The 23,197-nt window shown below is 38.4% G+C and overlaps 1 protein-coding gene across 13 annotated transcripts in view; it reads right to left on the minus strand.

Moving 5' to 3' along the window:
- The window catches only part of DNM3 (dynamin 3), a 576,659-nt gene that overhangs the window by 365,267 nt on the left and 188,195 nt on the right, over nt 1-23,197 (minus strand). For all 13 annotated transcript variants that reach the window (XM_024350123.3, XM_054673217.2, XM_016932653.4 and 10 more), the window contains exons 5-10: nt 18,023-18,121; nt 17,268-17,428; nt 12,072-12,214; nt 8,388-8,523; nt 6,070-6,137; nt 1,755-1,893 (exon numbers count right to left, since the gene is read on the minus strand). In XM_024350123.3, coding sequence (XP_024205891.2) covers nt 1,755-1,893; nt 6,070-6,137; nt 8,388-8,523; nt 12,072-12,214; nt 17,268-17,428; nt 18,023-18,121 — 746 coding nt within the window. The remainder of the gene's footprint in view (nt 1-1,754; nt 1,894-6,069; nt 6,138-8,387; nt 8,524-12,071; nt 12,215-17,267; nt 17,429-18,022; nt 18,122-23,197) is intronic.

Genomic DNA, 23,197 nt, shown 5'->3' on the forward strand with positions numbered 1-23,197 from the left:
TCTTTTTTGCATTGGGTCAGTTTAATTACTCTCTTTATTTAAAGTATATTATTAAAATAAGTGCAACTGGCTAAATGGGTTTGGGAACAAACACAGCACAACTGTCCCTTGTAAAGAAGACAGGATAATTGGTGGGAGTAAGAGACATGGACAACCTAAAGAGAAGCCTCTGGCTAAACACATCTGTGTGCTGAGAGTGGCAATCCTTAGGGTTAGTAGGAAACTCAGTATCAGTTAATCTTGAAAGTCAGTAGAGAGATCAATTAAGAGAGCTTTAAATGTACAAGGGACACGATAGGTTGCATTCTGAAGAGTAGGTTAGGGCAGCAGGGATGAGGAGTGTTAGCAACTGACTTGAAGTTTCCAACTGGTGAGATGGTAGAAAGATTGATTTTTTTCAACTCCATGGGCATTCTTCTTTCTGTCCCTCAGTCCCTTAACTCTTGTGGCTCTTTCTTGTTTTGGAGAAGAGAAACCAGGAGTTTAGGAAATGAGGTGGAAGAGCAGTAGGAGCTCTAGAGAAGGGGTCTGAACCTCCCAGTCACCTCTGGGTCCTAAGCTAGTTCCATTTACTGCTTTTCTTTTAGCCTTCACATCTAGGAATTCAGCCCATTTGCCTCTTCTACTATGTACATCTGTTCTTTACCTGAGCCTTTCTGTCAGGTAACTGGGAACTAATATTCATATTCATTCTCATTCTCTGTCCCTCTCATTCTCTCTCTTTCTTCCCACTGGTTTTTCAGAAAGGTAACTGCTAGTAACCATCTATAAAGGGAAGGATAACAAAACTAACAAAAACAGAATTATCCATAGGTTGAAGAAATATTAAAAGCACAAGTGTTAACTGTCAGGGGGCTAGACCTACCCTACTGTAAATACCATCACTAATTCTCTTTTTGTGTTTTTCAATACAAGATATTCTTTTCATGAACCGAGGAATTCAGCACATGTTCTCCATATTCCTCAGTGAGGAGTCCTCCTACTTGGGAAGTCTTGCCCCAGCACTCTACAGCATAGATTTAATAGCTATTCAGGGTAGAGAATACTGACTGCTGCTAAAATGGCAATTTATGGATCAGCCACCATTTATTGAGCACTTAAATTATGGTTAATCAGTGTGTTAGGTGTCCCATAGGTTTCAGGCATCATCTTGTTTAATCCTCACTAAGGTGGTATTACTATTATCATCATCATCCTCATTTCACAGATAAATTAACAAGACTAGAGAGGTTAAGCCCAAGGTCACACAGAAAGTATCAGAGCCAGGATTTCAATCTAGGTCATTGAAACCCCAAGGCTGGGTTCTTATCCACTACACTACACTGCCCCTTCCCAGAACAGCCAGGCTCAAGTGGAATACATATTTGCAATTTAGAAGAATTTTCTTATTGATATATGTACTATCAGTGATTTCCTTCTCTAACAATTACGCTCATCCATGCACCACAGGAAAAATGAGCTTAGGGCATTTGCCTAATAGTTTGGAAATAATGTTTATTTGTTTAAGACAACATGGGGAAAATCAGCCAAAGAAATATACTCTTTCTAAACCACCGTATTAGGAATGATAGAAGACAGTATGTCTGCCCTTCATGAAAGCAATTCCCACTCAGTACTTTCCACAACCCTTCCCTGTAGGCAAACACACAACATCTATAACAAAGTGAGGGTCAGGGAAAGAGAATCATGCAATGAGATAGGGAATGTTGATAAACCAAAGCCACGTACTGGAAAGTTAAATAATTCAAACTTACTTTTTTGGTACACTTCTTCACAGTGTTGATTAATTCTTGTATTACAAGATCCACACTCTTCAAGGAAGGCCCTTTCAACTTTACAATCTGTTTCTTGACTATCGCTTCAAATGCCATGTCTGGAGTAAACAACCCTGTCCTGAAGGTAAGAAAGCAAGCAGCCCATGAGACTTTTTAAATTGAGTAATATTCAAAAATCTTTTGAAAAATGTTTAAATTAACATTCCATTTAAATTAAGCATGTAATAGACCAAGTTTAAAAGTTACATAGTGCCCAAAATGTTTATGTGGCACATCATGTGACCTTTAACTAATATTTAACTGTAATTTGTCTTACCTTACTGTTTCACAGCAATAAAAAGAAATGCTACAATAGAAATGGTGTTCTCAATTTAGATTCCTATTTCTGAAAGATTCCAAAATCAATTCCTTGCCCTTTGTGGAACAGCGAGTGAGCTTCACTTTTTATACACTAAAATAGTAGAATTTCTAGATTATACAATTTATCCATTCCAGGACAACTATATTACAGATAGTTCCCAATCTGAGGGCCTGGGGTACTGGGAGTATAAGACAGTAAGGGGAGTTATGAATTAATTTTAATATTTCAAGATGCCTAAATAATGAATTTCCAAAAGAACAAATGATAACCAAAATAACAAGTGTCTTCCTTTGGGCTCTAATTAATTCAAACTGGTGTTATAATAATGCTTTTCTCATGCTGAACAGGAGCTCAGGAAAGCAGATATATACATGTGCATGTGTATATGTGATTCATAAAAAATGAAAAATGATTACTCAAATTTAAACAAAAGGTCAGTAGAGAGAAGCTACAATAACAGGGGACTTTGAACTCTGAATCTTGGCCATGACTGAAGGCTGGCAGGCTCCAGGCTTTGGCACTGGGTCCTCCCCACTCCTAGGCCCTCTTCCCTCCCCTCCCCACCTATTCTTATTTAGTTAACTTCTCTTCCTGCAACTGAATTCTATGGTACCTCTTTTGGAAAATCTTTTCAACACTTCCCTTATACTATCTTGACTTGATGCCCCTTCTTATCATTTGCTTAGCACCCCATGCTCACCTCTATTTCTAACTGTAGTAATCATACTACATTATAATGGTAATTTCTCTGAACGAGGTACAGAATCAAATCCAAACTGTTTAGTACAATATTAAAATTTTTCCACTGTTTGACTCTAATCTTTCTTCACAGTTATTTTTCTCCTCACCTTTCACGTACCCTATGTTTCAGTCAATTTGCCTTTGCTTATATTGTATGTCTTTCCCTTTGTCTATGATGTTCATTTTACCCTGTTAACAATTTTGGCCTATTCAAATCCCACCTGTGCTTTAAAGCCCAGATGCAAAGCAAGCACTTATAGTTCCAGTCTTGCTGCTGAGACCTTCCTTCTTGGAAGCCCAGCATTCTATTTCACATTGCAGGATACACAGTAGGGAGAGTTGTTACCCTATTTATCTTGATTTGCTCCATAAGGACTGTCTCCCTCCCTTGCTCATAGTCAGCATTCAGTGTTGACAAAACAATGAAGAAAAACAAAGCATCTCTTCCATCAAGTCCTTCATGGGCAAAGAGGGCTTCTACTATTCAAATAGCCAATGGAATCAAATGGGAAAAAAAAATTGTCAAACCAAATATACATTTAAAGGCCTAAATAAGCATACCATGAGTATATCTTATGCTCAGGACATTGTGCATTTCTTATCATCTTACAGGCAAATTTATAATAACCACCAACAATCCCCTGTCGGTAGGCATATAAATCAGAAATCGACAATTCTGAATTACTGAGATTTTGCAGTTATATTTGACAAAAGCTGTATATGGTAATGAGTTTTACAAGTGAAGTAAAAATACTGTATTTGGCTGAGTTCAAATACTGTATGACCCCAAAAAATGTAATTTGGTTCCACTGCATTTATCAGATAAACATGTCCAAATACCAAATCTGCCCAGCTAAAAAGCAAAACAGTTTCTACACCAAATGTATTCTGGATTTGGTGGAGAAGAAATAGAATAGGGAGCTTAGAAATCCTATCGATGGTAAAAGAAAAAACATTAGATTTGGTTATAGATGTTTTCTCCTCTTCACTTTGTAAACTCGTATCTGCCCATACTATTTGAGATTTGTGGAGCAGATTGTCTAAATTTTTTTTTCTCTTTTTTCTTTCTCTTTTTTATTATTATTATACTTTAAGTTTTAGGGTACATGTGCACAATGTGCAGGTTAGTTACATATGTATACATGTGCCATGCTGGTGTGCTGCACCCATTAACTCATCATTTAGCATTAGGTATATCTCCTAATGCTATCCCTCCCCCCTACTCCCACCCAAGAACAGTCCCCAGAGTGTGATGTTCCCCTTCCTGTGTCCATGTGTTCTCATTGTTCAATTCCCACCTATGAGTGAGAACATGTGGTGTTTGGTTTTTTGTCCTTGAGATAGTTTACTGAGAATGATGGTTTCCAATTTCATCCATGTCCCTACAAAGGACATGAACTCATCATTTTTTATGGCTGCATAGTATTCCATGGTGTATATGTGCCACATTTTCTTAATCCAGTCTATCATTGTTGGACATTTGGGTTGGTTCCAAGTCTTTGCTATTGTGAATAGTGACGCAATAAACATACGTGTGCATGTGTCTTTATAGCAGCATGATTTATAGTCCTTTGGGTATATACCCAGTAATGGGATGGCTGGGTCAAATGGTATTTCTAGTTCTAGATCCCTGAGGAATCTCCACACTGACTTTCACAATGGTTGAACTAGTTTACAGTCCCACCAACAGATTGTCTAAATTTTAAAACAACAAATAACTCAAGCATCATAACTCCTTTGTAAAATCACCCATCACATGCAAACTCAGTGTCAAGCTTTGCCTTCTCAGGGTCTGTTCCCAGCACAGTCTCAACTTGGCCCTTTGGCAGAGGCTGAACCACAAATGACAACAGGCAGGGGCCACCTCCTTCATATGAGGCAATCTATGTACTAGGCAACCTAAGTTTTATTTCCTTGAATTAAGGACACTGCAATTCAACATATGTTCATTAAGTTATGTTTAGCCTTCTGTACATGAAATGAATAAATATGTGCTTTAAAATCATTTGTTCTTATCATAGTTCTTTAAAGAAATTGTTGTGAACTGAATGTGTTCCCCTAAAACTTCATATGTTGAAACCATACCCTTCAATGTGATGGTAGTAGGAGGTGGGGCCTTTGGGAGGTAATTACATCATGAGGGCAGAACCCTCATGAATGGGATTAGTGCCCTTATAAGAAGAGGCCAGAGAGCTAACTAGCTTTCTCTCTGCCACATGAGGACAGAATAAGAAGACAGCACTGTGCAGGCCAGAAAAGGGATCTCACCAGAACCCGACCATGCTCACACCCTGACCTAGGATTTTCAAACTCCAGAACTGTGAGAAATAAATTTCTGTGGTTTATAAGCCACCCAGTCTGTAGTCATTTGTTACAGCAGTCCAAACAGACTAAGATAGAAGGTAGTTTAGAATAATCTCACTTTAAACAAGGGGAAATTCAGACACAAGTTCTACCCCACCCCCAACCCCACCCAGCTCAGGTCCCTCTGCTCTCCTGACTGCATTCCTCAAGCCAGTCCCAATGCATATGCATGACTCTTGGCTCCATGGATAAATGCTGTGCCCACTCACCTCTTTGCCTTTGGTCATCCCACCCCTTCCACCGGAAAGCCCTTTCTTTTATCCTCCAGCCTCAACAACCTCCATTCCATCCTTCCATCCTCTCCTGTCTCATCACACTGCTGCCCACTTCATATGCACGCTCCCACATGTGCAAGCACACATGCACACACAACACCTCCTGGCCTGTTGAAACCATCCTCTCCACAGGAAAGGATAAACTTGAAAGTAACAACCTCCATTAATCTTTCCCAATCTTGCACCACAACACTAGTCAAAATTAATCTGTCCCTTCTCTTGTGTAAGTAATGATTAATTATGAGCATGTCTGGCCTCCCTCATGAAAAATGAAGGCTCTGGAGAATGGGGTCTTGCTAATCTGCGAATCCCCTATTGTGCAGAGTACAGGCTGGAAATGCAGAAAATGTTTTTGCTTTTTCACTTGGAAAAAACTGACTACAGCAATACAGGAAGTTACCATTAAACCCCAAAGTAGGATTTCCTGTTTCTTACTCCCACCTCTGTATTCTACCCTATTCAATGATGAAAAGACGAGTTTCCTAGCCATTTATAAACATTAATTTTCTTTTGGTAGCTTGAACAGATGACAAGAAAAATGTGAATCACTTGCCTGATACCATGTATGTTTTTGATTGCATAGCTTATTTCTCTTCGCAATTCTTTCTCATTGAACTCCATCTGCAGATGCAAAATGAGCCATAGTTATGACACTTAATTCCTTTGAATAATATTGTTGAACATTACAGAATGAGAATAATTGACTTCATTATTAATAAGTGGATACTCATGTCTTTCCTAACCTAAACCCAGATGGTCAAAACATCTGTTTATATAAAGTTCAAGGCAACACAGAACACTAGGGATTTTGGGGAGTTTGGGGGCAGTGGATTTTAACTCTGTTATAGATATGGAGTGCTATGCATAAGGATGCCTTCTGGACATAAATCTAGCCATTCATTTGAAATGTATAATTCTTCATTCTTTTGCTGAATATGGTAAATTTGAGGGCACAGGAGAATGCATAAATAAGAGTTTCACCTGCTGTGCAGTAGCAGTACAGATGTCCTGAAATTAACAATGGCTGTCTTTTGTCCCTGGCCACTTAAATCATTTGAGTTAAAGGCCTCTTTGTAAAAGAAAATTAGTAATATTTCAAAAAGACAACACAGGATAGATTACAAATATGTCTCAGAAGCGCTAGGTACCATAAATCTATTTGGAAGTAGGACCAAAGTGTCACAGAGCTTAGACCTTGAAGGGATAGCCCAAGAACATTGAGTTCAACCCTGACTTCTGAGATTTGGCCTCTCCAGCTTCATTGTCTGTCCATTTCCTCCCCTCACAGCTTATGCCCTAGAATGACGAATTGCTCTAGGTCTCTACCCATAACTGATGGCTTCATAGCTCAGGGCCTTTATCATTCCTCTCCTGTCTGGATCACCCCCTCCTGTAACCTACCTCCTCCTGCTTAACTAGCTGCTCATCCTTCCAAACTCAGCTCAGAAGCCTGGCTCCCTTACACACTTGAGCTGGGATTCATGTCTGTGGGCTGTGTTTCCATAGTACCCTTTGCTGAAGTTTATCACTTTACTTAGCACATTTTAATGAAATTATCTATTTACCCATTTGCCTCCCACAAGAAGACATAAGCACTCGCCTCTCTGTTTGAGACAAGTAGCATGGTCCCTAAAACTACTCAACTGCCTATTGGGCATTTTACGCTTAGCACATCCAAAACAGAACTCCTAATTCACTTCTCCATACAAACAGAGGTTTTCCTCCATTTCCCTCATCTGATGGGCACTACCACTCCCTCAGCTGTGAAAGCCAAAACCTTGGAAGTCATCTCAAAACTTCCCTTTCTTCCATTCCCCCATTTCAATCGAAGCCCTAGCAACTTTATCTCCAAAACCCCAAAGCCACCCATCTCTCTATCCTTTCTTGCTGGGGCACTTTTACTGGAAAGCTAAAGAAGTTTAATTCTCAGCATTTCCCCCTTGCACAAGCCTCTTCCAAGACCCGGGGCCTGTGTGTTTATAATTTTGTATTCTTCTTCAAGGGGGCCTGTAAAATTGTAGAAGCTTTAGACTCCACAGAAAATGAATCCACCCCTGGTCTGGCCTACTGTTCTCCTCACTCTCTTGGCTCTTTACAATCCAACAGGCATACTATTCTTCTAAAATCATCAACAAATCAAGTCACATTACTGCTTAAAACCCTCCTGTAACTTCCCATTGTTAAGTATAAAGACTTTACCTCAACCTAGAAAGCTTTGTGTGAACTGGACACTTCCTCCCTCTCTGAATTCATTTCATGCCCCTCTCCTTCATCAGCCAATCTGTTCTTCACCTGTCATACTTTAGTGCCTTACCCGAGGTTGCTACTTCTGCCTTGAACAACCCCTTTCCCCCAGATCTTTACCCAGCTGACCTCTTCATGCCATTCTGGGCACAGTTTAAATGTCTCCTGCTCAGACAGAATTTGCCTGATTATTCCATTAAAAGTGGCTCACCCATCCCCTCTCTCATATCATGTTACATAAAAACATTTGAAACTTTCGTATTTTGTCTATTTGTTAATTTTCTGTCTTTCCCCACTAGACAAGCAAGGGTCTTCTCTGTCTTAATCACTGGCACCTAGAAATGTGGTGCATAGTACATGCTTAAGAAATATTTTTAAGTTAATTAGACAACAAACTAGGAAACTCAATTAGTATTTGTGTTTGAAATGTAGTTAAATCTCATTAAATAAAATCAGAATCATCAGTAAGAACATATTCCTCTCCTGAATTTCATTACCTGAATATGGAGGTTTTGTTCAAAGAACTATGTTAGTTCTATACCACTCACACAATATTGTATTAAGTTGTATAAAACAGAATATGGAAGTGAAGTGAAACTAAGGAAAAAAATAACGTTTGACACAAACCTTTACTATCTCAAAAGGAAAGCGTTCATGAAAAATACGATTGATTTTAGCACCACCTGAGAGTTCCAGGGTATCTACTTGATCCCCTGACCCTTCAATTCTCTTCTCAAAGTCCACAGCAAATTGCTGAACCATCCTGTAATTGTTAAAGAGAAATAGATTCAAGTCAAAGTTACAAGCCTTTGCACTCTTCATTTTCTTTTCCTATGATTATTCCTTAGAATCCTTTTCCAGGTGCTCTTAGTGGCACCTACTGGCAGAGTTAACATTGCACTCTATGTAGCACTCACAGTGTGATTATACAAAATACACATCATTAAGATTTTAGACATTTAATTAGAATAAATATTTAAATATAGTTGTCTTTCAATGCCTTCTGTTCATTTGATTGCAGTCATAAAATGGTATTTAAAGAACACTTGAAATAGAGAGTTAATCAATTAAGCTTTATGTAGAATAATCAAATGGACCTGAACTCCTATGACATCACAACCACCTAGTGTCCCAAATGCTCCAGCTCTATTACTCCCCCAATGTCACAGCCTCAGTCTCTCCTCACATTCATCCCTAGGTGATCTCAAGGTTGCCATAGCTTCAAGGGTTATTGAGAAATAGTTTCTCCACACCTTCCGCTTTAGCCTATAACTCTCAGAAGAGTGAGTGGCCCATATGCTCAACTGTACTGGATGTTTATTTCCTCTTAGCTGCCTTGAACTCAACACACCTAAAACAACCTCTCAATTTCTTTCACTCCCAAACCTGCTGATCCTCCTGCATTCCCAAGTCTCTCCTCATGGTGGATGATACCACCCACCCCAGGCAGGGAATCTGGGGCATCCAGCATACCTCCCTTTCCCTCACCCAACAGTTGCAGGGAGCCACCAGTTGTAGGTAATTTCTTCTCCATTACAGCTCAGCTGGTTGAGCTCTTCCTCCTCACACCTACTGACACTGCCTTGGTTCAGCTCTCAGCAATGCCTCCCAGCATCACTGAAGGCTCCTCTAGATGATGATCCTGCTTTTGAGTTTATCTTTGTCAAAGTCAGACCTCACCCTATCAGAATAACACAGATTTGTGACCCCTCTAAACTAGCTCTAGCCTTGTTTTTCAATGGATCCCCACAATTCGATAATACAATCAAAACTCTTTAGCCCATCTCCCAGCATTTTATGGTCTGGCTTTGGCTGCCTCTTCAGCCCCATCTCTTACCACTCATCCCACTCACCTTCCAGCCAACCATAAGGAAGCCATTGCAGTTCCCCAAATGCACCATGTCCCTGTGCTTTTACACTTTTCTTTCTGCTCAGAACACCATTCTCTCTGTCCCTTGCTGCTTTGCCTGACTAATTTTTACGTGTTCTTTAAGACTCAGCTCAAGCATTGGTTCTTCCCAGAAACTTTTCATGATCCATGACTATCCGGCACCACTCCTCATCACCCCTCCTCTGCATCATCAGCGTGTTTCCTGCAGAGCATTTGGCACAGTACATTAACATTGCCATGTTTATTAGTCACTCTCCTAAGGGCAAGGAACGTGTGTTTTCTTTACCTTTCCCTGCTCAACATAATTGGGAGATTTAATAAATATTTGTCCCATGAAAGAATGAATTACCTTACACTGGCTGCTTGAAAGAAAGAAAGAAAGAAAGAAACACGAAAAAAAAAAAAAACAACTATTTTCATTTGTGATTACCAGGTTTAGAAACTCCAATTTAAACATACTGGAACTACTTTCAAATTCAAAATCTAAAAGGGAAAAAATTCAAACTATCTAAAACTTGTATCTGTTCATTCCCTTCCATCAAAATCATGGATGAATGAAAAGTAGCTGCAAATTATTTAGGCCAAAGAAGCTAGACTGTAATTGGATTTAGTTATGTTCATGTATATGCTAATTTTATTTTTTAAAAACACCTGGAGAGGTATGACATACACACTGAAACATGAAAAATTTTTCAGAAAGTGTACTTCTAGCTGCTCCTTCCCTTAAACCCTATACCTCAGCCACCTGGCCCATTTACTAATCCGAGAACAAATGTTACCAAAGTTCTCATGATTCTCTTGCCCTCCTCCTTCCACATGACAAGGTCCTCTCCTACCACAGGCCCTCTGTTTTCTCTGCAAATTCACATCCTTCCTCACATGTAACTGCTTCCTCATCCGGGCTCCCTTAATATTTTACACTTACAGAAACATAGCATTTATTAGCTTCAACACAATTAATTGTGTTAAATTGTGTTACTTTTTATGTCTGTTTTTCCCTACTCTACTGGGACTTCTTGAGGGCAAGAATCTTATTATCATTCATTTCACAGAACCAGACACTGAGTGCATGAAGAGATTAGAGGAAGGAGGAAGAACAGAGAAAGGAAGGAAGGAGGGAAGGATAGAAGAGAGAAAAGAAATAGGTCAGAAAGAATAGGGCCATAAAGAAGGAGCTGAATCAGCCCTCTGCAAATCAAGAATCTAGCTGTGAAAACTTCTGTAATCTGAGTCCAATAAAGTCACAGAGGCAAGACCCGGTATTTGCAAGCAGAATAGTTTTAGTTGGATATTAAGATAATGACCTAGGGCCTAAACAGAAATAGCTTTCTCTGTAACCTGAAGAGTTTTTGCAAGAGCTCAAGAAAACCCAAGAACAAAAAGAAAGAATAAATTAGGAAAGAGTTATATCTGAAAAAAAAAACTCTTTCCTTTGTATAATATTTTTAATGAGGAAATATAGGATGAAGCAATTCATATTGTATTTAAATATTTGAGCATTTGGGAATCTTCTCACAAAGAAAGAAATTATAGTGTGCACTTTAAATGCCAATTGAAGGATGCTTTGATTGCCATGCTGCTGGGGAGAAAAGTGCGCCATAAGAGATGCCAAACATCATCTTCGGAGGTAGACCTCGGGTATCCTGCAGTGTGTGCTGGGCAGGGGAGCATTCCTGTTGAGAGGGACTTGACACAAGTGGCAGCACAGGATAAAGGAACTGATGGAGACAGAAGGATTTGAGGGAGAGAAGAAAGTGTAAGATATAAAGAGCTAGGAATTCTCTAACAATTCTCTGCTATCCTACCCCAAGACACCACAGGAATAACTCTAGTAACCCAAAGATAAGATGGGAAGATCATGAAGGGGTGAAAAGATGCTTGGCGTTTCACATTTACATTTTCAAAGGACTACATTAAAATCATTATGTAAAAGGAAAAAAAAAAACTACAGCCTTATTGTTAGAACTTTTAAATTAAACCCTTGGTTCTCATTCCACTGAAAAATGCACACAAATAAGTTACATGAAATAATTGGAATAAAGGATAATAAGTACAATTGACATCCATAGAAACAGCTGAAAAATACAAATGATATTTGCATCTGTATTTACCCACTTCTAAGACAAGGGACAAAAATTCCTGCTGGGTCATCCCTAATGGTTTTACTCACTTAATCCAGTTTTAAAAACACAATTTAAATGGGCATGAGGATGCTCAACTGGTAAGTTGATAATAACAGAATAATACCAATAATTCTTGTTCAACAAAGCATAAAAATTCAAGAGTTATCTTGTATCATATAGATAGCCTCATATAGTTTACTTGCTACCTAAGAAGCAATGTGACAAATAGACTAAGGCAATAGAAAACTAAAGAAATTAGATTAAAATGCTGAGCCAAGGAAGGGAAAGGTGACCTACTGCAGCAATGCTTTGGTCTTCCTTGTTGGGTCTTCTGGTTTGAAATTTTTGTAGGCTTCTACTTCATGTTCTATGGAGAGCAACTGTCCCTGTAGTTTGTTCCTGAAGTTTGGTAGGGTATCCCGAATGTGGTTGGTAAGTTGCTAAACAAAACAAAATGATACACACAGATTGAAGATTGAATCATATACACAGATTAAAGATTAACTCATGAGACAAAGATCCGCCTCCACTGTTTTTCTAATAATTCAAAATTTCAAACATTATGTCTGCATTTGACATTGACTATTATGTAGATAGGGAGAAGAAACACCAACTCCCTCCTCCACTGCCCTTCAGAGATGCTCAAAATTCCTTCATTTAGAGTCACTCACTTGAGCTATCTCTTTAAATCCAGGAAGACCCTGTTAAAATGCAGCTAATGTTACTAATGAGGCTGCCCAATAACACCTTAGCATGGAATGATTTACCAGGTCTCCTACCTTGTAGAAAGGAACCTTAAGTTAGAATGTGATAGAAATGAAGGAAGCTAGGAGTCACAGCTGCTACCCGGTGTTCTCAGGACTAAGTGGTTTACCACACTGATGAAGCTCAGGTAGCCAAGGTGCTAGAGGCACCTGTCAGCTGTTAATTTTCTCCACATTCTTCAGCTGAGGCAGAAACTTACTCGTACTTCCATCTCTAGATCCCAGTGCAACTCCATGACTGAGTAAGGGAAAGCTCTCTCTGCTATTGAAGGCTTGACATAACCATCTACTTGGCATTTCCACTGAGATCAGCAGGCACCTCAAGCTCAGTACAGTGAAAACTTTTCCAAGAGCCTAAGAGTGCATGATTAATTAAGAACAAAGGTGAGATAAAAACCCAGATTGTTTAGGTCTTACAGCCTTTCTATTACAATGCAGTTAAAGAAAAGTCTGAATTAAAAGAAAAAACAGATAATCTTGAACTTCCTAAGTGATGAACTTGAAATCAATGAAAAGAATATAAACTTCCTAGAAACGCAGAAAAAAGAAAAAATATTAAAAGTAAGGAGAATTTGTTAATCCAGTCTATCATTGTTGGACATTTGGGTTGGTTCCAAGTCTTTGCTATTGTGAATAGTGCTGCAATAAACATACGTGTGCATGTGTCTTTATAGCAGCATGATTTATAGTCCTTTGGGTATATACCCAGTAATGGGATGGCTGGGTCAAATGGTATTTCTAGTTCTAGATCCCTGAGGAATCACCACACTGACTTCCACAAGGGTTGAACTAGTTTACAGTCCCACAAACAGTGTAAAAGTGTTCCTATTTCTCCACATCCTCTCCAGCACCTGTTGTTTCCTGACTTTTTAATGATTGCCATTCTAACTGGTGTGAGATGGTATCTCATTGTGGTTTTGATTTGCATTTCTCTGATGGCCAGTGATGGTGAGCATTTTTTCATGTTTTTTGGCTGCATAAATCTCTTCTTTTGAGAAGTGTCTGTTCATGTCCTTCACCCACTTTTTGATGGGGTTGTTTTTTTCTTGTAAATTTGTTTGAGTTCATTGTAGATTCTGGATATTAGCCCTTTGCCAGATGAGTAGGTTGCGAAAATTTTCTCCCATTTTGTAGGTTGCCTGTTCACTCTGATGGTAGTTTCTTTTGCTGTGCAGAAGCTCTTTAGTTTAATTAGATCCCATTTGTCAATTTTGTCTTTTGTTGCCATTGCTTTTGGTGTTTTAGACATGAAGTCCTTGCCCATGCCTATGTCCTGAATGGTAATGTCTAGGTTTTCTTCTAGGGTTTTTATGGTTTTAGGTCTAACGTTTAAGTCTTTAATCCATCTTGAATTAATTTTTGTATAAGGTGTAAGGAAGGGACCCAGTTTCAGCTTTCTACCTATGGCTAGCCAGTTTTCCCAGCACCATTTATTAAATAGGGAATCCTTTCCCCATTGCTTGTTTTTCTCAGGTTTGTCAAAGATCAGACAGTTGTAGATATGTGGCATTATTTCTGAGGGCTCTGTTCTGTTCCATTGATCTATATCTCTGTTTTGGTACCAGTACCATGCTGTTTTGGTTACTGTAGCCTTGTAGTATAGTTTGAAGTCAGGTAGCGTATACACCATGGAATACTATGCAGCCATAAAAAATGATGAGTTCATGTCCTTTGTAGGGACATGGATGAAATTGGAAATCATCATTCTCAGTAAACTATCTCAAGAACAAAAAACCAAACACCGCATATTCTCACTCATAGGTGGGAATTGAACAATGAGAACACATGAACACAGGAATTGGAACATCACACTCTGGGGACTGTTGTGGGGTGGGGGGAGGGGGGAGGGATAGCTTTAGGAGATATACCTAATGGTAAATGACGAGTTAATGGGTGCAGCACACCAGCATGGCACATGTATACATATGTAACTAACCTGCACATTGTGCACATGTACCCTAAAACTTAAAGTATAATAATAATAAAATAAAAGAAAAAAAGAAAAAAAAAGTAAGGAGAATTAACATATCCAGATTGACTGAAGAAACTATTTTAAGTCATCTTTATGTTTATCTGAGGTTAGCTGAATATATTTATTAAATAAATCTAGAGTTATTTATCAATAGTTTATAACTGTATTACCCCCTTGCTCGCAGTAATAAATTATTGTTAGCACCCTGGCATGCGTTGCTGTTCTAACTATGAAGCAGGCAACAAAAGAGCTGAGAGGACAGCATTCCCGACAGCAACGTCACAAGAGACAAGGACCCAAATCTAACAGAACCAGCAACCACAAGAAACCAGCAACCAACTGATTGCCATGTGAACTGGTAAATAACAAAAATAGCTGATTTCCACCTTTTGCTTCTCAGACATCTCCAGAGCAAAGCAATACTGTGGCTTTCTAAAACACTTCTTCCCCTGGCTTCCATGATTCCAGCTCCTCTCATTTTTCTGCTATCCATTCTGGATGTATCTTCTCTATTTCCTTGGACAATTCACCCTCTTTGCCAGAAGAGTAATTATTGAAATTCCTCAAATCTGGGTCCAAGGCCTCTTTTTTATTTACTGTCTGTTCTCTCTTAAGGGAATCTCATTCCATCCTGGCTTCAATAAACATCCAAATACCTATAGCTGTAAGATGTTGTCTCCAAACAAGATTTATCTTTGCTGTGGCATGCATATTTGACCAGTTGATTGACTTCTCCTCTTGGATGTGTCAATGATATCTCAAGCTCAACATGTCCAAAATCAAGTATTTGATCTTCCCTTCAGGGTTCCCCGTCTTGGTGACTTCATAAGAATCTGGAAACCTGAGACGTAACCTTGACTCTACCTCTCCCATTACCCAACAGCTCTAATCTACCACCTAGTCCTCAATTTTCCTGAACATTTCTCAAACCCGCCCCTTTTTTTACTCTCCACTGGCCCTTACCACAACCAAATTCCCATAATTTCTCACTTTTACTTCTAACTGGTCTACTCTTGGTCTTCTTGTCAATACCATATTCTTTTTTCACCCACGGATCTGATCTTGTTGTTCCTCTACTCAGGACCTTTACATGACTCCTCATTGGTCTTAGGTAAGAGCCAAAATCCTCAATTTGGTCTAGAAACATCACAGGATTCAGCCACTGCCTACATCTCCAATATCATCTAATACAACTCACTACCTCTTTCTCTGCCTTCCCCCCACAGTGAAAATTTCATTCAATTTTTCAAAAACGTCATGTCATTTTCCAGCATTTTCCATATAAATTATCCCACAGGAGCAGAAGTATTGGTACACATACATAGCCATAGAATTATCTTAGTTTCAAACATAGTATAAATATTATTGAAGCAATAAAGAGAGAGTGATTATCCAGGAAAGGAGAAATCTTCAATTAAAAAAAAAAATCATTCAATTTTTAGTCAACAAGTATCCAATTGTGTCATAACTTGGGGGTCACCTGTAATAACCTAATAGTCAACCACCTCCTTTTGTTTTTCCAGTATTCAAAACCTAACTCATTTCCAGCTTTATCTTTCTAATCATATTAGTGAGTTTCCTCTGAGATTTTTTCAGTTTATTTGTATTTTTTGTAGGCAATTACAGCTGTTAAAGCAGTATTCTAAAGAGAGTTTTGACAGTGCAAAATATATTGGTAGAGTGTTAGCATTCTTGCATAACAATGCTCCTTCTCAAAAATATATTCATATTTTTAAATGATACAATCATAGTGATGTTTCCTAGTGTCCAAATATTTATCCTTAATTAAAAAGTATAAACTTTACAATAGTCTGTATTGTACCTCTTAAAATGGAATTATAACATAATTTTTTATTTTCTAAAATTTCTTCTCAGTTGTTTGCCTAAATGGTTCAGGTATAATGTCACATATTGTGACAGCTATTGATACTTTCCAGGAGCTAAGAATCAGAAATCTACTTGATTGATTGATTGCCTGATTAAGTTTGTATGTAACGGTTAAAGCATAACTTACAAGAATATTTGTGAGAAAGGCTGCTAATCACATTAAGTCAATATAATCAAAACTCAGGGAGGAGGCCCTGCATTCAATGACAATGATGCTTGTCATAACACTTAACTCCAATAGGGGAAGGAATATCTGTAACCAAGTAAGAGCATTGAGGATTTACGGAAGAAGTGTGTGCATAGTGCATGGAGCGGGGTAGGCAGAAGGCCCAATTCTAAATTATTGTGGGAAAAGGGGTTATCTAGAAAAGCATCTTAGATGAGTGGAAATCAATGATTATTTAATTAGGATTTGTGATTCTGAAGATTTTAAATTAAGAAACAAATCAATTCTAAACAAAGCCATAAAAAAAATTTAACAGAAAGTGTAACCTAGCCATTACAGACTGGTGCTTCAAAAACAGATCCCAAGAGATCAACTTTTCAAAGCTATAAAAATTTAACTTCTCAAGATAACTACATATTACAAGTGAGTATATGCTAAAATGTGTATCCCTGTTCACTGTTCCTAAATAGGTATGTGTTTCTGCTTTGATAATTGTTCTTGCAATAATAGGAAGGTGAGTTCTATTCACTGAGAACAGTAATAGTGTGAACCTGAGGTACTAATATTCATTTTTAAAATCCCTATCATTGAAGCTGCATGTCTTGTTTTGGAAAAAACAATAAACTTAAAAATAATAAATATGAATTCCAGCACCCACTTACATATTTCATAATTGTTCTTGTTGCTTGAAAGAACATTTTTACCTGATTAAGGACCTTCTGCAAGTGTGGGGTTCCCATTCGGTCAGCGATATGTCTGTAAGCCGGGTGGGAAAGGAAAAACTTCCTCTCTGCCAGCATGGCTGACTTTATGTCCTTCTTCCCATCTATGTCCTTCTGGCTTCTGTTTACCACCCCCACGTAACCTGAAACAAAACACAAATCTATGGAGTTGGGGACACTTTTTGTGGCTTATTCTAGGGAGATTTCAAGGCTCTCACATAGGCAGAGTAAGAAAGGCAAAACTAGTTTTAGGCCTGAAGACTGAGTTCCTTTATAAAACTCAATGGGAAACATCAGTATTGAACACAGGCTGCTGATTGAGCCCACGATAATTTTTTAGCATCAGTACAATAATGCCTCTCACCCTCAAACTGTGTGCATTTTAAGAGAGTGTGTATCTTAGCAGTTTTGTTATATAGCAGGCAAGTAAATACCAGGCTTACAATAGTATAAGTTTATGTAGCCTATGATGAATATTTATAACCTCCCTTCAAACTCCTTCCTTTTCCTGTTTTCTTATTCCTGTTATTTTAAGGAATAGTTCTCCCTTTGGATTATTTTCTAATATATCATTTGGGAACATACAGCCATTCCAGAAAAGTATAACTAATAATAAATCCATTCCTTACAACTGAGAAGGCATTAAAACCAAACCTCCTAGTGGCTTCCCAATCATTTCTCTTCCATATAACAAACAAACAAACAAAAAAAGTCTTGTATAGACCACAGTACATTACCCCTGCGAAGAGGCAACAGTTTGTTCTCTAGAACATCCCTGGCATCCGTTCCTTCATCCATAAGGTCCAGTTTGGTGATAACTCCAATGGTTCTCAGACCTGCATCATAAACAAACCCAACATTACACAATTTGCAGAAGACTAACAAATTTTAGACATATATGTCACAATGCTAAATGTAAAGCACATTTTCCTGGTCCTTTTCCCATTTCCTTCTGTCTTACTTTGTTTTCTAAGTGCTACTTGAGTTTGGTGATTTCAGTGTGATGAGGAGGACAGTTGCCAAACCACCCATCCAGAAGATAACCTTCAACCCAAGGGAGAAAAACAAATAGCTATAGCACAAAAATAATTTCGAAATATAAGAGTTTATTTTTGTACCACGCATATATGGAAACTATACATTTTCATTTTGCTCCTAAGTTCTCCACCTAATATGAATATTTGAAATTTTTATGTATTACATTATTAAAAGCAAATAAACAAATAAATAGGTTATGCATGGACCAATGATGACAGTGCTCATAAACCAAGGATTACTATTGATCCAGTTCTAGTCACTGAGGTCAAAAAAATTAAAAGAAGAAAAGCAGGTAAAGTGCCATCACCAAAAATAAACTTGTAAGCCACACAGCATTCACTATTCCTTAGAAAAGGAAATATGATTTAATGGAAAGAAGACTGTACTAGGAATTACAAAGCTTGGATTCTAGTCTCAAGGCAAGTCACCAAAACTCCCCAGGTCTCAGTTTTCCTCATCTGTCAAATAAAGAGTTAGAAACCATGATCTCCAAGGTTTCTTCCAGTAATAAATAATGTAAGAACCTAGACATTTTGTGTAGCACATCATATACATGATATTTGTCATTTGCTTTCTTCATTAGATGAAATGGACAGCATTTGCCTAGTAATTTATATTGCTTTATGTTTTATTTTACTTTAAGTTCCAGGATACAAGTGCAGAATGTGTAGATCTGTTACATAGGTATACGAGTGCCGTGGTGGCTTGCTGCACCTATCAACCCATCATCTAGGTTTTAAGCCTCCCATGCATTAGCTATTTGTCCTAATGCTCTCCCTCCTCTCATCCCCAACATCCTGACTGGCCCCAGTGTGTGTTGTTCCCCTCCCTGTGTCCATGTGTTCTCATTGTTCAACTCCCACTTATGAGTGAGAACATGTGGTGTTTGCTTTTCTGTCCTGTATTAGTTTGCTGAGAATAATGGCTTCCAGCTTCATTCATGTCCCTGCAAAGGACACGAACTCATTCCTTTTTATGGCTACATAGTATTCCATGGTGTGTATGTACCATATTTTCTTTAGCAGTCTATCATTGATGGCCATTTGGGTTGGTTCCAATTCTTTGCTACTATAAATAGTGCATCAGTAAACATATGTATGCATGTGTCTTTATAGTAGAATAATTTATATTTCTTTGGGTATATACCCAGTAATGGAATTGCTAGATCAAATGGTATTTCTGGTTCTAGATCCTTGAGGGATTCCCACACTGTCTTCCGCAATGGTTGAACTAATTTACACTCCCACCAACAGTGTCAAAGCATTCCTATTTCTCCACATCCTCTCCAGCATCTGTTGTGTCTTGACTCTTTAATGATCGCCATTCTAACTGGCATGAGATGGTATCTCATTGTGGTTTTGATTTGCATTTCTCTAATGACCAGTGATGATGAGCTTTTTTTCATATGTTTGTTGGCTACATAAATGTCTTCATTCGACAAGTGTCTGTTCATAACCTTTGCCCACTTTTTGATGGGGTTGTTTGTTTTTTTTCTTGTAAATTTGTTTATGTTCTTTGTAGATTCTGGATATTAGCCCTTTGTCAGATGGGTAGATTGCAAAAATTTTCTCCTATTCTGTAGGTTGCCTGTTCACTCTGATGATAGCTTCTTTTGCTGTGCAGAAGCTCTCTAGTTTAATTAGATCCCATTTGTCAATTTTGGCTTTTATTGACATTGCTTTGGTGTTTTAGTCATGAAGTCTTTGCCCATGTCCTGAATGGTATTGCCTGGGTTTTCTTTTATGGTTTTTATGGTTTTGGGTCTTACATTTAAGTCTTTAATCCATCTTGGGTTAATTTTTGTATAAGGTGTAAGGAAGGGGTCCAGTTTCAGTTTTCTGCATATGGCTAGCCAGTTTTCCCAACACCATTTATTAAATAGGAAATCCTTTCCCCCTTGCTTGTTTTTGTCAGGTTTGTCAAAGATCAGATGGTTGTAGATGTGCGGCATTATTTCTGAGGCCTCTGTTCTGTTTCATTGGTCTATATATCTGTTTTGGTACCAGTACCATGCTGTTTTGGTTACTGTAGCCTTGTAGTATAATTTGAAGTCAGGTAGTATGATGCCTCCAGCTTTGTTCTTTTTGCTTAGGATTGTCTTGGCTACATGGGCTCTTTTTGGTTTCCATATGAAATTTAAAGTAGCTTTTTCTAATTCTTTGAAGAAAGTCAGTGGTAGCTTGATAGAGGTAGCATTGAATCTATAAATTACTTTGGACACTATGGCCATTTTCATGATATTGATTCTTCCTATCCAGGAGCATGGAATGTTTTTCCATTTGTTTGTATCCTCTTTTATTTCCTTGAGCAGTAGTTTGTAGTTCTCCTTGAAGAGGTCCTTCACATGCCTTGTTAGTTGGATTCCTAGGTATTTTATTCTCTTTGTAGCAATCATGAATGGGAGTTCATGCATGATTTGGTTCTCTGTTTGTCTGTTATTGGTGTATAGGAATGCTTGTGATTTTTGCACATTGATTTTGTATCCTGAGACTTTGCTGAAGTTGCTTATCAGCTTAAGGAGATTTCAGGCTGAGACGATGGGGTTTTCTAAATATATAATCATGTCATCTGCAAACAGGGATAATTTCACTTCCTCTCTTCCTATTTAAATATGCTTTATTTCTTTCTCTTGCCTGATTGACCTGGCCAGAACTTCCAATGCTATGTTGAATAGGAGTGGTGAGAGAAGGCATCCTTGTTTTGTACCGGTTTTCAAAGGGAATTCTTCCAGCTTTTGCCCATTCATTATGACATTGGCTGTGGGTTTGTCATAAATAGCTCTTATTATTTTGAGATACGTTCCATCAATACCTAGTTTATTGAGAGTTTTTAGCATGAAGGGATGTTGAATTTTGTAGGCCTTTCTGCATCTATTGAGATAATCATGTGGTTTTTGTCGTTGGTTCTGTTTATGTGATGGATTATGTTTATTGATTTGCATATGTTGAACCAGCCTTGCACCCCAGGGATGAAGCCAACTTAATTGTGGTGGATAAGCTGTTTGATGTGCTGCTGGATTAGGTTTGCCAGTATTTTATTGAGGATTTTTGCATCAATGTTCATCAGGGATATTGGCCTGAAATTTTCTTTTTTTATTGTGTCTCCACCAGGTTTTGGTATCAGGATGATGCTGGCCTCATAAAATGAGTTAGGGAGGGGTCTCCTCTTTTTATATTGATTGGAATAGTTTCAGAAGGAATGCTACCAGCTCCTCTTTGTACCTCTGGTAGAATTTGGCTGTGAATCTATCTGGTCCTGGGCTTTTTTTTGGTTGGTAGGCTATTAATTACTGCCTCAATTTCAGACTTGCTATTGGTCTATTCAGGGATTCAACTTCTTCCTGGTTTAGTTTTGGGAGGGTGTATGTGTCTAATAATTTTTCCATTTCTTGTAGATTTCCTAGTTTATTTGCATAGAGGTGTTTATAGTATTCTCTGATGGTAGTTTGTATTTCTGTGGGATCAGTGGTGATATCCCCTTTATCATTTTTTATTGTCTATTTGATTCTTCTCTCTTTTCTTCTTTATTAATCTGGCTAGCAGTCTATTTTGTTAATCTCAAAAAACCAGCTCCTGGATTCATTGATTTTTTGAAGGGGTTTTCGTGTCTCTATCTCCTTCAGTTCTGCTCTTATCCTAGTTATTTCTTCTCTTCCGCTAGTTTTTGAATTTGTTTGCTCTTGCTTCTCTAGTTCTTTTAATCGTGATGTTAGGGTGTCGATTTTAGATCTTTCATGCTTTCTCCTGTGGGCATTTAGTGCTATAACTTCCTCTATAAACACTGCTTTAGCTGTGTCCCAGAGATTCTGGTACGTTGTGTCTTTATTCTCATTGGTTTCAAAGAACTTATTTATTTCTGCCTTAATTTTGTTATTTACCCAGTAGTCATTCAGGAGCAGGTTGTTCAGTTTCCATGACGTTGTGTGGTTTTCGTGAGTTTCTTAATCCTGAGTTCTAATTTGATTGCACTGTGGTCAGAGAGACTGTTAGTTACGATTTCCATTCTTTCGCATTTGCTGAGGAGTGTTTTACTTCCAATTATGTGGTCAATTTTGGAGTAAGTGTGATGTGGTGCTGAGAAAAATGTATATTCTGTTGATTTGGGGTGGAGAGTTCTGTAGATGTCTTAGGTCCTCTTGGTCCAGAGCTGAATTCAAATCTTGAATATCCTTGTTAATTTTCTGTCTCGTTGACCTAATATTGACAGTAGGGTGTTAAAGTCTCCCACTATTATTATGTGGAAGTCCAAGTCTCTTTGTAGGTCTCTAGGAACTTGCTTTATGAATTCTGGATGCTCCTGTATTGGGTGCATATATATTTAGGATAGTTAGCTCTTCTTGTTGCATTGATCCCTTTACCATTATGTAATGCCCTTCTTTGTCTTTTTTGATCTTTGTTGGCTTAAAGTCTGTTTTATCAGAGACTAGGATTGCAATCTCTGCTTTTTTTTGCTTTCCATTTCCTTGGTAAATATCCTTCCATCCCTTTATTTTGAGTCTATGTGTGTCTTTGCACATACGATGGATCTCCTGAATACAGCACATGGATGGGTCTTGACTCTGTATCCAATTTCTCTCTCTCTCTCTGTGTGTGTGTGTGTGTGTGTGTGTGTGTGTGTGTGTGTGTGTGTTTCTTGAGACAGAGTCTTGCTCTGTCACCCAGGCTGTAGTGCAGTGGCACAATCTCGGCTCACTGCCACCTCTGCCTCCCGGGTTCCAGCGATTCTCCTGCCTGAGCCTCCTGAGTAGCTGGGACTATGTGTGCATGCCACCACGCCCAGCTAATTTTTGTATTTTTTAGTAACAGGGTTTCACCATCTTGGCCAGGCTGGTCTCGAACTCCTGACCTCGTGATCCACCCACCTCGGCATCCTAA

The sequence above is a fragment of the Pan troglodytes genome, chromosome 1 (assembly GCF_028858775.2).
Source record: "Pan troglodytes isolate AG18354 chromosome 1, NHGRI_mPanTro3-v2.0_pri, whole genome shotgun sequence".
Lineage (NCBI taxonomy): Eukaryota > Metazoa > Chordata > Mammalia > Primates > Hominidae > Pan > Pan troglodytes.